At 40.7% G+C, this 12,807-nt stretch overlaps 2 protein-coding genes across 2 annotated transcripts; one reads left to right on the plus strand and one right to left on the minus strand.

The window, feature by feature from the left end:
* The first annotated feature begins 3,133 nt into the window (after positions 1–3,133).
* On the plus strand, positions 3,134–4,776 carry LOC116619017. The gene is made up of 2 exons (XM_032383310.2): positions 3,134–3,320; positions 4,363–4,776. Exons 1-2 carry the CDS (start codon positions 3,303–3,305, stop codon positions 4,747–4,749), a joined length of 405 nt encoding a protein of 134 aa, XP_032239201.2. The 5' UTR covers positions 3,134–3,302; the 3' UTR covers positions 4,750–4,776.
* A 3,595-nt stretch (positions 4,777–8,371) lies between these two features.
* Positions 8,372–12,740, minus strand: LOC5513825 (lactadherin). Its single transcript, XM_032383308.2, has 4 exons — positions 12,316–12,740; positions 9,445–9,556; positions 8,771–9,114; positions 8,372–8,638 (listed from the first exon to the last, which is right to left on the minus strand). The coding sequence occupies exons 1-4, from the start codon at positions 12,673–12,675 to the stop codon at positions 8,489–8,491; spliced, it is 966 nt and encodes a 321-aa protein (XP_032239199.1). The 5' UTR covers positions 12,676–12,740; the 3' UTR covers positions 8,372–8,488.
* Positions 12,741–12,807: the final 67 nt, after the last annotated feature.

The raw sequence follows: 12,807 nt of genomic DNA on the forward strand, positions 1-12,807 counted from the left end.
GCAGACACGACATGCCTTCAGTCACGTACGAGTTGAGAGAAACATGCGAAAGTTAAGATTAAAAGTGAGCAAATAAGTTATTTGAAGCGTTAAAATTCTTCATTTGCGAAAAGATTTTAGATTGGTAGTACGTATAATAAATTCATATTGAATCCAAATTAAAACTGGGATTGTTTCTGCACAGCACCCTGCTTTGATTTATTTTCCTTTTTCTAAATATAATAAAAAAAAATTCTACGGTGTAAATAAAACTGCTGATAAGACATTCTAGTCGCTTCAGACACTTCGCTTCTGTCGACATTACAAAAGTAATGAAGACCAGTGCGCATGCGCCTTACTAAGGAAAGAACCTGGCCAGAACATCTTACTGAAATATCATGTGTTCACGCATTGTTACGTAAGACTATAGAAAGCCACTTGCTTTTTTGGAGATTTTATCATTATAGAAATGAAGAAATGAAGGGATGACGTCACAAGCTCTTGCTATAGCCTGGTCCAATGACATCATTTGTGCGGACGCGTGCTAACAGCCGCCTCTGATTGTGACAGATCATTCTAGACGGATAAGTGCCATTTAGCGCGGTGTCGTGACGCCATATGTGAATCATGCATGTATCACGTGACAGAGGTCTGCATAGATCAAGAGCATCGGCGATGCATGACGGAAAGTGATCGGACGTCGCTTTGTTGGATAACTGAGGTGCGAGATAAACCTAAGCAATAGTATTCAGCGCTTTAGAAATAGGCTCAGCGAAGCTCGAGATTAATAAAAGTAACCACAAGGAATTCTGCGTAATTTTCTACAATTTTAGCGTTTCAAAGACTGACAATATTTACCATTTTTTTCCGGGGAAGCATGCTTTAAAACCCTTCTACATAATATAGGTGGAAATATTAATTCATTCTAGCCTTCTTTTAGTCTGCTTAGTGTCACGGACGCCTTCCCCAAAAGCTTGTATTGTATTCGTAAATACACTGCCTGTGTCAGGATTTTGCAAAAACAAAACTAAATAATCTGAGTCTGGAAGGGTCTGGTATCCAAGGTAAGAACGGCCCAGAAAACTTGACGCAATGTGATGGCGATTCTTACATTTGAATAAAGAACAACGGATAGTGTCCCGCCTAAGGATGAGAACACTGTTAAAACTTTCTTAATCGAGCGTCATGCGAAGGACGGCAATAAAAGTAGACAAAAACCAAATGAGAAGCGAGACGACTACTGTGCGTCGAACGATTTGATTATAGCGGAGATGGAGGTGAATTGCGAGATGCCTATCAAAAGATATAGCAACCAAAAGGAGATACTAAGAGACAGCGAAAAGTGTTCCAAATAAGTCAACCATATAACAACACTGTCATTGTAGCCAGAGTATGCAGAAAGCCACACCGCTTGAGATGCTTTCGCTCTACAAAGCTCATAGAGGCAAGTCTCTATAGACATCTTTATGACAAAAGGCGGCTGCGCTAGAAATCCTACCCACATGTCGGATAGGGCGATGTTAAACAAAGCACAAACGACGGAGTCTAAAGATAAGGTGATCGCCAAATGGAAACCAGGATGATTGCGTTGGTGAGAACTGTCTCCAGTGGGAAATGACAGAGTTAATGACGTTTAATGCTGTGGATACAATGTGAATTCCATCTGGTCAAAGTTAATCTTGTTACAAGTTCAGAATACTGACATGCTTTTGGACAACTCACTACCGTTCGAGGAAACATTGCTGTAGCTTTATGCCATTGTGTTCTGTCCAGTTTTTTCTCTGCTTCGATGACGATTTAAGAGAAAACATATAGCTGTTATAAGAATCTGATTTATATCTATAGCTAAATTGTTAATACGTTTGGTCTGGGGAATTGACAGTCTATGTCTGATAATGTACCATTTGGGCGTTAAATGCTGCCTTGCTGAGTCTTTTCAATTATTTGGTTTATTAATCCATTCAATAATACCACGGACATTGTTCTTATTATTTCTATTTTATAGAGAGCCTACAAGTAATTTGCAGGCTCTCTGTAAAATAACCAAGTCATATCATACATTGGATTTATTAGACAAACATAATAAGCGGGAAAGATATGAAACCTTGCACTGATCGACACTGAACTCCCACTGGTATAATAGAAGCAGTAGATATTTGGTAAACTATCGAACCGAGTTTTCGTGATGCGAGCTTTCCCCTGTCCGTCCCCGTCCCCGTGTGACGTTATCCCCCCAAAAAAATACCCGTTCCCCATAATAAAAGCATCTTCAGACTTCTAAAACCTTAGAAATGCCATTTAGGCTTCAGCGGGGTACAACCAGATGGACAGCTAATAGTGTCTGGCGTCATCAATGACGTCATGTATAACGTATGATATAAAGTATTCGCAAAAGCGGTAAAAACAGTGTTTGTCAGGCTAAATTCTGATAATAATTCACGAATTTCCCTCTCATTTGGCTAAAATGTGCCTTGTTTGCAACGCCCTCCGTGTTTGGTTAGAAAACCCGGTCAAGTTACTTAATCCGAGCTACTACCCCGTGGAGTGCGAACTCTCCCCGGTCCGCTGCACGTTTAGGCTTTAGCCTGACAAACACTGCTCCCACCGCCCTTTTATTCGTGGAGCTTTATTGAAATTATACAACGACAAAAAGCGTTGCTAAAATGCAGTACTTTGTTAGTTTATTACAAGATATCCTTTTTTTTACATTCGCGTTTCGCGTTTTTCTTATTACATCCTTCTCGGACCATTTCACAATGTTACAGCGAATGAACCGAAACAGAACAGAGGAAGCGATACAAAAGGCTCGATATTCCTTCGCTTATGGGTTTTTATTTAGACTTTGAGACCTTGAGAAGGTGTACTTATTGATTTGTGTCACTTTTTCGCATAAAAGTTTTTCCCTTTGGAGCCTGGGGGGATTTAAAGCCAACAAGCTCTCATTGGTCAAGTAAACTTGAGCGCGGTAATTCTGTTTGTGACAAAAACATTCTTTAATTCTATTCGAGACCAATTTTATCCTCACATCAAATAAAAAGTAGGATTCCCTCTTTTATAAATCTTAATATGCTCCTGATCTTTCCATGCTAGATTCTTTAATTTGAAAAACTGTAGTATCGTATTTCATAGGAAGCGAAAACTGCCTTTCGAAAACAGGTGAGACCGGGATATAAGTCGAGGTATTAGCCCTTCTTTTTCCTCATTAAAACTTGGAAGCATTTGTTTGGGATTCCAAAATAGCAGCAGCATGGACCGTGAGTATAAAACAACGGGAAATTCAACCTTAGTCGTTAGAACTGGATTGGGACAGATAGTAGGAAATAATGAAGTTAGTTCGACTGGTAAGTGATATGTAAGTGTTATCCCTTTAGTAGAATTTTTGGTTTTAGTTTGAGAAAAACATTCTGCTCTATGTACAAGGTCCCTATGAGTGGCAATATGAGTTTCGATACCATTTTAATTAACTTTTTAATCCTTTTTTTTGTTATTAAATTAATGACGCATGCAAAATATTCAACATTACTAAGACGTTACTCGTAACCTTTTGGGTGGTAAATTTAATATATTTTTCTTTCTCTGACGTGACTGCCATTTCTGTGTTTCTTTTGGCGCGAGTTTGCCCTGTTGCCACTCAATAATTCAGATAAGTGCAAGTCTCCTATTTCCTAAGTGAGGTAAAATATTCAGAGATGGTTCTTGCACTTCTCATCTGAGATCATAAAAGATATTTTGGCCGACTTGTGTGGCACTGGTTGTTTTGCTTCTATTTCGATAATGGAATAATATCAAAACATCTCTCATCATTTTGGAAAAATATATATATTATTGTCTATAGACTATCTCATGCTATATAAATATGATGGAGCCGTTTTTTTAATTGTGGGATGGATTGAATCGTCCTCGGAAACCCTAGCCTGCTTGCAGGCGGTACTCGGTGTTATCATCGCTGAAAACCTTCTCCGTTCGGTGATCGTGCGCCATCTTGTATTTTAAGCCGCGTGGTTCCTGGGGGCGAGGGGGCGAGGGGGCGAGGGGGCGAGCGCAATAACGGACGCAACAACAACAACGGACGTTTTTTGGCTCGCCCCCAGGAACCACGCGACTTAAAATACAAGATGGCGCCCGCTTACCGAACTAAGCGGGTCTTCCGTGATGATAACACCGAGTACCACCCAGGGTGTCGAGGTCAGCGAGACGAGGCGCGAGAACGAGGCGGAACAAGGCAGTTGGGGGGGAGGGGGCGGTAGAGAAGAGAAAGGAGAGTCTCACCCTGAATACCAAAGGTGTACGCAATAACATGAATACCCCCTAAAAGTTAAAATTAAATGCAAAAATATATGTGGCTGAATATTTAATAAATGCTAACATTTTTTCCATCGACAGTCAATCCCAGCGTTCCTGGTAATCCTTTATCCGTCACACATCTTATGTCACCAGAAAGGCATCATTCCATCGAACGACAATCAAGCAATACAAACATTGAATAACACGCAGGATGTGAATACGAAAATGAAGATAGAAAATGGAAACCATTCCACGACGCCTATCAGGCGAAAAACAGAAAAGGACTTGCTTACGAATCCTTGTTATAAAAGCGGATCACAGTCTATAGATCCACAAACCGGACGGCAGTCGGTAGAGTGTCTCCGGACCAGTATTACAGGATGTAAGGTAGCCATTCATACCCAAGGCTTCGCCAAATGCATGCCGGTCAGGGAAGTGTATAGCGATGGAAGCGTCCTAACGAGTGACTGTATGTGCGTCAGCTGATACTGTAAATAAATCACCTAAAAGTTGTCCCCATTTTTTTTGATTTGTTTTTCGGATGGGAAGCGGGAACGCATACCATCATAATAGAGCACATAGCGCATAACATGGTGCAGTACGGGTGGACATGGGCCATGTGTAAATTTACGATAATCCAAAAAATCGACAGAAAAGCGCTCAAAACGACTTACCTAGGTTGAAATAAATAGTATTTTCTAGAAGACAAATCCCTAACTAAAACATTTTTTTATTTCTACCCATTAAGAAGCGCTCCGTTAATCCATTCAAGATGAAATGCAATACTTAAAACAATTTCTGCTAAAAATTTCTAATTTCAATAATTCATCTATAGACTTATATTTGTCTCCTGATTACAAAAATATGTTGTTTTTTTAAACGAACGAATATTAAATATTTTATGGATTTTTTCCTTATTTTTCTCGGCTTGACCCCGAAAAACAATACAAAATTTGAACCAAGTATCGCTACCTGCTGCGCGAAAATAAATAACGCAGAAACACAGCAACACCACTGGAGGCAATCAGGGTATGTGCTCTCAATATTATTTAAATCTCGGCTTAATCCAGTTTAAATAGAATATTTGACAGATTTTCTCAACTATAGCCTCGCATCCATCATTTTGCACGATCGTTAAACCGACAAATTGAGGCCTTAAAAGTCGCATCTGGTACATTGCTTTATCAAAAATGGTCACTTTTCCTGTAAAGACAGTCACTTATTTGTCTAGAATCTGAAATAAAATTTAAGTCACACAACACTTGAAACGTGATTAAAAGCGCCAAGAAGATGCAAAAATTTACAGATAATTGACCTTTCAACTTGAGCTAACTGTGACACCAACTGCTGAATTGGCAGGGAAATTTGGCTTTTGCCGACGCTCCCACCTCGAAACAACACTGAAAACAAATTTGAGAACCAATAAATATGTGTGTTATTACTTGCATTCTTCCTTGTGCGAGATGATTTAGAAAAAACACGTATTTGAGTGAGTATTTGAACAGATTATAGCGGAGTTCCAACGCGGCACAAAGCGCCGCGTGAGCGGAGCCCCATACCTAAGAAAAAGTGGTATATAAGAAAAATATGGTAACAAATATTGGTAACCCATCGACTCGAGTTTTGGTGACGCGATGTCCGTCCGTCATCGATGACGTCACTAAAAGCAAAAATATGATGACGTCATCGAAATAAAATATTTATCTTTCACGAAGGAAAGATCGTATGACAACCAAACTCGGTAGGAGTCATGTTGGTGTCAAGAGGGGGTGCTCCAAAATGGTCACGTGACTATGACGTCATCAATGACGTCAGTAGAAGCAGAATATGCTGACGTCATCAAAATAAAAAAAAACATTCATATCTCGTGAAAGAAACATTGTATAACAACCAAACTTGGTAGGTATCGATGACGTCACTTTAAGGAAAACTATTCCGATTTCATTAAGAACAAAAATATCCATATCTCATGAACGAAACATCATGACAACCAATCTTGGTATGTGTCATGAAGCTGTCAAGGGGGGTGCACCAATATAGTCACGTGATTGTGACGTCATTAATGACGTCACTAGAAGCACAAATATGCTGACGTCATCGAATAAAAAATATATATTTCATTAAAAAAACATCGTGTGACAACCAAACTCGGTAGGTGTCATGTTGGTGTCAAGGGGGTGCTCAATTTGGTCACGTGATTGTGACGTCATCAATGTAGAAAACATTAATATCTCGTGAAAGAAACATTGTATAACATCCAAACTTGGTAGGTGTGATGTATGTGTCAAGGGCGGTGCCAAGATATGGTCACGTGATGCGTGACGTCATCGATGACGTCACTAAAAGTAAAACTACCCTGATGCCGAAACATCGTATGCCAACTAAACTTGTTATGTGGGGGGAAGGGGGGGTTAACAAATTGGGCGCGTGATTTGTGAAATCGTTGAAATCGTCAAAAGCAGAAATAGAATAATAATATTTAAAATTTCTTAAATTATAAAGCGAAAATGAAGCAAAGATTTGGGCGTTTGGAGCTCCGCTTTTAGGCAATACCTAAATGTATATATAAACTAGTCTTGCGTAATGTTTGTGTCCAAACAATTCGTAACATAGATCAAAACAACAAAGAGCCAATTTTTGGGGTCATGGGGTAAACAGCGGTACAAGCCTTAATTTAAAATTCCCAAATATTTCGCCTAGTTATACCCCTATGTCGGCTAGGAATCGTGGTGGGTTGCTTTTTCGAAAATATTTCTTTTAACGCTCAAATTCGAGTAAATTTCGTGGCTCGATGTCCCACCCCTAAAAATCGACTAGAATGGAGCACCACATAAATGCGCTTCTCGCACAGACGCAACGAAATATTATTTCAATTTGACATAATAAATGTGCTACAAGATTGTTTATGCATAGTTTGCTACATTCAAATAGCAATTTGAAAGTGTTTCAGATTTTAGGGATCAAGGCAAAGCTCCGGAGAATTTTTAGAAGCAAACTCGGTACTTATTTTAAACCAATTGATTTCCATACCGGAGGTATTTCAATTCTTACCAGCCGTCTTCTGAAGAAAGAAAGAAATGTTATATTTTAACGTAAGCGTAAAAGTTTGCTGGGCAATTATATTTAAAGTAATTTTTAGCGCTCTCGCATTCGGCCGATTTTCGAGTAAAAATAGCGCAATGCATTCAGCCATAAAGTTTTCGAATGTCTTAAAGCGGCAATTTCACCAGTTTATTTCCAGTTAACTACGTAACAATTTCCAATGTTTCTAGTCTAACGGAAAGCGCGAAAAATATTTAAAAATCGTAAAAGCAGTTGGAAGTCAATTGGAAGCGCCCAGTGGTCGTCAAATACATAAGCAAGTAAGCGACTGACTCCGTTAACAAACACATTTTTACTTCCGAAGGTCGGTGGCTTACGGGAGCTTCGGCTGTCAGTAAGCCAATACGAATGCAGGCCCGTACCCGGGAGGGGGGGGGGGGGGGGGGGGGAAGGGAGGGGGCTGCCAATACGAATGCAGGCCCGTACCCAGGGGGGGGAGGGGGCTGCCAATACGAATGCAGGCTCGTACCCAGGGGGGGAGGGGACTGCCAATACGAATGCAGGCCCGTACCCAGGGGGGGAGGGGGCTGCCAATACAAATGCAGGCCCGTACCCAGGGGGGGAAGGGGGCTGCCAATACGAATGCGGGCCCGTACCCAGGATTTTTCTTGGGGGTAGGGGGTGCGGAATCCGAAAAAGTTGACCTAATTTTTTTTTTTTTGGGGGGGGGGGGAGTTCTCTGATAAAAATCTGACCACCCCCGAAAGAACAGGAAGAGGGATGTTCTATGCCTTTGGAGAATATCCACGGAACGTTTATTGTCGGATTTGGCTACATACCAGAGTGATCTAGCTTATGCTTTATAGTTTTATCTACAAAAGAGCACGCCTATTGAAAACCGAAAGTGGACCTTCGGCCGTTGTGTGTGTGTGGGGGGGGGGGGGGGGGGTGTTCGCACCCCCTGCAGCCCCCTCCTCCCCTGGGTACGGGCCTGAATGCAAAAATCGTACCATCTGATTGGCATAAACTTCACTAAGAAACGCGCGTATAAGACGGAATTCTCGTATGCCTTGCTTTTCTTAAACTTTGTTGGCCACATCGAAGTGTCAAGTGCAAACTTGCTGAACGAAAGGGCAATGGTATTTTTTAAGCATTAGCATTACTGGAAACTGAATAAAATAAACTATTGGTGGAGAGCACACCCAAACAGCTCAACCCTTAGGGCGATTATGCCATGCCAGTTCTTCGGCAAAACCCGGATGAACCTGGCCGGGATGGTGACCGAAAGAATGTGTGACACCACGGTGACACGGTCAGAATTGCCATTGAATTCCTGTAAAAAAATAAAACTCCACTCAGAACATCGCAACGTTACTTGGAAACTAGGAAACCGTTTTCTTTTTGATGATCACCTTTCCTATTAATGCGTTAGTTAAGAATTTTTTAAGGGGTCTGAAATACTCACGTGCGGGTAGGAAGTCCAGGTGAGTCCATCCGAGCTGTAGCTCAGTCCGTAGCGCGTAACCCAGTTATTCATATTGGGCTCCTTTTGCGTACCATCGATACTTTGAGTAGGTTGCCCCTGGGTCGCCACTTTGTTGATCTGCATCATTCTCAGCAAATCAACCTGTAGGTATTCGCCGACTTGAGATGTGTGTGGACTCCAAGCACCATATGTTACTCCGCCGATGTGAACTTGGTGTAAACGACCGTAAAAAGGAGACCAGTAATAACTAGAGGTTGATGCTGTGATTTGAGAGTCGGCGATTATCTTATTTCTGTAGTCCATACCCAATGGAGGAATGCAGACTGCAATTTAACAAGTCTTGTCTTCAAACACCGACAGGGATACCTTCAACCCTCCCCCTCAAATACAGACAGGTTTACTCTCTATGCTCTCAAATTCCTTTGATTTTAGGGTGTGTAAAGCTTTTTTTGAGACGGCCCATCTAATTAATACTATAGAATACAAATTTATTTTTGTTGCGGTTCCTTGAGCAACAGTGGCTTGAGATTAAACTACACGATGCTGATTAACTATACGATCAAACCAAACAATGGATTGACGGATTTAACATAACAAATGCATCCGTATTTTGACTTATAGTGACCCGGGCGTCATTTAAGATACACACGTACCATCGCAATGCCTTCCTATGTATCCAAGGATGCACGTGCACATGTAATTGTTGTCTTGGTAAATCGGTTGGCAGGTTCCTCCATTCAAGCAAGGGTTGGTAAAGCATTGGGTCTGTTGAGGAATAAAACGATCACTCTAATGCTGGACAGTCGTTTTTTGTGTCAGATAGTTTCAAACTCTTTTAAAGAGCATTTAATCGGGGGTGGGGCACTCCCATAAAAACAGACGGGGGTATTTTTCTGCTAAGTCAATTTTAACCGTAGCTGTTTAGGGTGGTCAACATTAACTTACCCCTAAAAGAAAGCACATTAGGTGCGCTCAAACCACCTACTCGAGAACGGACGAGCCTCAACTGAAAATCTACCCTGGGTATCAGAGCCTCCAGACTTCTCTCGTCCAGTGACTCTCGGCCAAAATGCTTCTCTCGTCGCGGCATTTTGGCTGAGAGTCACTGGACGAGAGAAGTCTGGAGTCTCTGGTACCCAGGGTACTAACAATAGACGTTCTCATCAATAAAGAAAGAGTGTATGCCGTTACAGGTGTGTAAAAACCTGAAAAACCAGCCAATCTAGCCAAGGGCATACAACGGGCCCCCTTTTTCCGAAACACGTTAAATAGCATATTTCGTCGTTTGAATATGTTCTGATGCCGAAAATATACATTTTAAAAGTTGCTGGGGAAGAAAATTATTTGTTCCTTTTTCCAGGAGAGATCATTTCTTTTTCCCAGCCAGCAGTTGTTAGTCATTTTAGCACATGAATAATTGCCCGTATAACCGATTGGGGCGATTTTTCTCCCGAGCATCCACTCCAGCGCCCCCAAAAGTATTTCCAGCACACAACTAGTTCGACTCAACAAAGTGCCAATAGAACCATTCGGGACGATTTTTTTCCGAGTGGTCTAACAACTTCCCAGCCAGCAAAAAAACGGGCTGCGGAACAGATATTTTGCGGAGCAGATCCGTTTTTGACCTTGTCTGGCCATGGCCATTGTTGATGTTCTTTTAGTCCGTGGGCCAGAAAGTGAAACCCTCCCCACCCCCCCCCCCCCACCCCACCCCCATCATCTGAAAGCCCTTCCCAGTGATTCCAAAAAATATATGTGTGACCGGTTGGATTTAAGGTCGGTTCTTAGGATGGTTCGGAGGCAGGAAGAGCGCGAACTCAGGACGTCTTCTAGCAACGAATGCCAGAACAGAACTAATTCATATCAACACAACAACTATGACAGTGTGTGGCTCTCCAAAAAAAGACACGATGCCTCTAAGTAGAATGTAACAGGCAAGCAGAAATTGTTAAACTGTTAACAAATAAATGCCAGATATTACACAAGAAAAAAAACATGCACAGCGAAGGCTTACCTCTGCCCTCAATCACAATCTGCAACTGTGCTATTTATACCTAGTGCATTTCTGTTTACAACTTGTTATAAGGTGTACGTTAAAATCCAACAATAAACACAAAACCCTGTTTAATCCTATCATCACATTACACGCCACATGATCTTGAAACACGAGTACACTTATTGAAAAGACAAACGATTGCATATTAAAAGAGTTCCTAAAATTCACTTGGTTACATATATTTACGCTTCAAAAAGCTCTAGGTGTTGCCGTACGGCGTGGTTGTTTATTCCAGTTACAAACCACAGGGTACCCACGTTGGAATTTTTTGACGTTTAACTGAATTAAGATTTAGAAAAAAGTATAAACAAAACATAACCTTCTTGCATCAATCCATCGGTCCATCGATATATGAATATTCGTATGGTGGAATTTTTTTTCCGTACAACCAATGCCTGTAGAATCCTGCAAGGCCTTTAATTTGGAACTCAGTGTTTTTTTTTAGAAAATCATGCGAGCCAACTGTCGAGGAGGGATTCTAGCTCAGAGTACAGAGATTGAAGTGAAGTATAGTAGTAGTGAAATAGTAGTAGTGTAGTGAATATTCTCTAAATTACAAGCTATATTTATACTAAATTAATAAGTTAAGAAATACAGGTGTATATCACATAACACGTTACAAGAGTTTTCAACATTAGTTCCGAATTAGTTTTTGTAGGTTTTAATTAAATTCAATGTGGCTTGGGCTGTATCACAAAATGTTTGACTCCAGGTATTTTCAGAATTCTTGTATCTATTTAGGATCCTGGTATCCAACGCAGTTATGAAGTTCTTTTTGTCTGCGTTCTTTTGTTCTTTTCGGATAATTATCCGATGGGGGGGGATCACTTTATGGGCCACGCACTATTTGTAGCGATAACAACGCTAAGCCACAATAATGAGCCGTTATAAATAATTATTTGCTGTTTTTACTGCATCTCTTCAATTTAAAAAAAACAAAAAAACTTTCGCACTTATGGTTGTCTGCCGCAAAGAATTTAAAAGTTTTTTTCCTCTTCGTTTCAATTTATGGACATATCAGATCGAAGTAAAACTTTTTGCCTTTTTACAAAAGACGGCTTTTTAAATAAGATAGATATCGAAAGCCTGAATTTCTTGTTTCTACCAAATGTATGTAAGTTATCCGGAAGACAATTGAACTAAAACGCAAAATCCTACTCAACCTATCCATCTTGCAGTCTGGGCCGAAAGTGAGAGATCAAGCTTGTTCACTGTTCTCGCGCTCAGAACTTTAGCGTGACGGCCCCTTTCTAGGATATACTAACCTTTCTCTCGCGCACTCAAATTCTTTACCGTTTAAAGTAGATGTGTGGTACTTATAGCGCGTAGATTTAACATAACTGTTTTTTACCGCATAATTACTCTCGTTACTATAATAGGCTAAAATGTTAGTTGTTCAAAAACGTATCCCACTATTACTCCCTTTCGATTGTTTCTCCAATTTTCCCCTCGTCATTACTTTACTTACATCAATACTGTAGTGAATCCATTTGTTGTTGTTCTGTATTTTGCTCGGTGAGTTATACATGTCGGTTCCTAGTACCTCACATGCATACTTCGAATTGCTATCCGGTCGTTTTGCCATGTTCAAAGAAAAACAGGAGGCATTTCGTAAGCATGCCAGAACACAACCACCTTGTCTTTCCGCCAAGAGAGTTAACTTTGCCGAAACGTCCAAATATGTATCTACGTGTTGGCGAAATCGTCCTAAACTCTTTGCACTTCCTCGGGTTGCGCCGTTTGAGGCAAGGAATACGACTTGCTCGCCTTTTGCCGTAAAGTATGACAAGTGCCCAATGATAGAATAAGCCAATATTGCCGCGTACATTTTGTGATTTTTTGTCGTATTTTCACTTTAGTTGGTTGCGATAACAAAGTTAAGCTCCCTATACCAAGTTGAGTTACTTATAAATAACTAATAACTTTGAAAGTTGCTTTTATTTGATGTTTACAATAATAG

The sequence above is a fragment of the Nematostella vectensis genome, chromosome 13, assembly GCF_932526225.1.
Source record: "Nematostella vectensis chromosome 13, jaNemVect1.1, whole genome shotgun sequence".
NCBI classification, from domain to species: Eukaryota; Metazoa; Cnidaria; class Anthozoa; order Actiniaria; family Edwardsiidae; genus Nematostella; species Nematostella vectensis.

Bases quoted from the DNA above. Each gene is read 5' to 3' on its own strand.
- LOC5513825 (XM_032383308.2), bottom strand. From the start codon at position 12,675: ATGTACGCGGCAATATTGGCTTATTCTATCATTGGGCACTTGTCATAC. The intron at 9,557-12,315 runs GTAAGTAAAGTA...ATTCCTCAACAG, and splicing joins GGATTCACTACAGTATTGAT to ACCCAATGCTTTACCAACCC. The intron at 9,115-9,444 runs GTACGTGTGTAT...GTTAAATTGCAG, and splicing joins CATAGGAAGGCATTGCGATG to TCTGCATTCCTCCATTGGGT.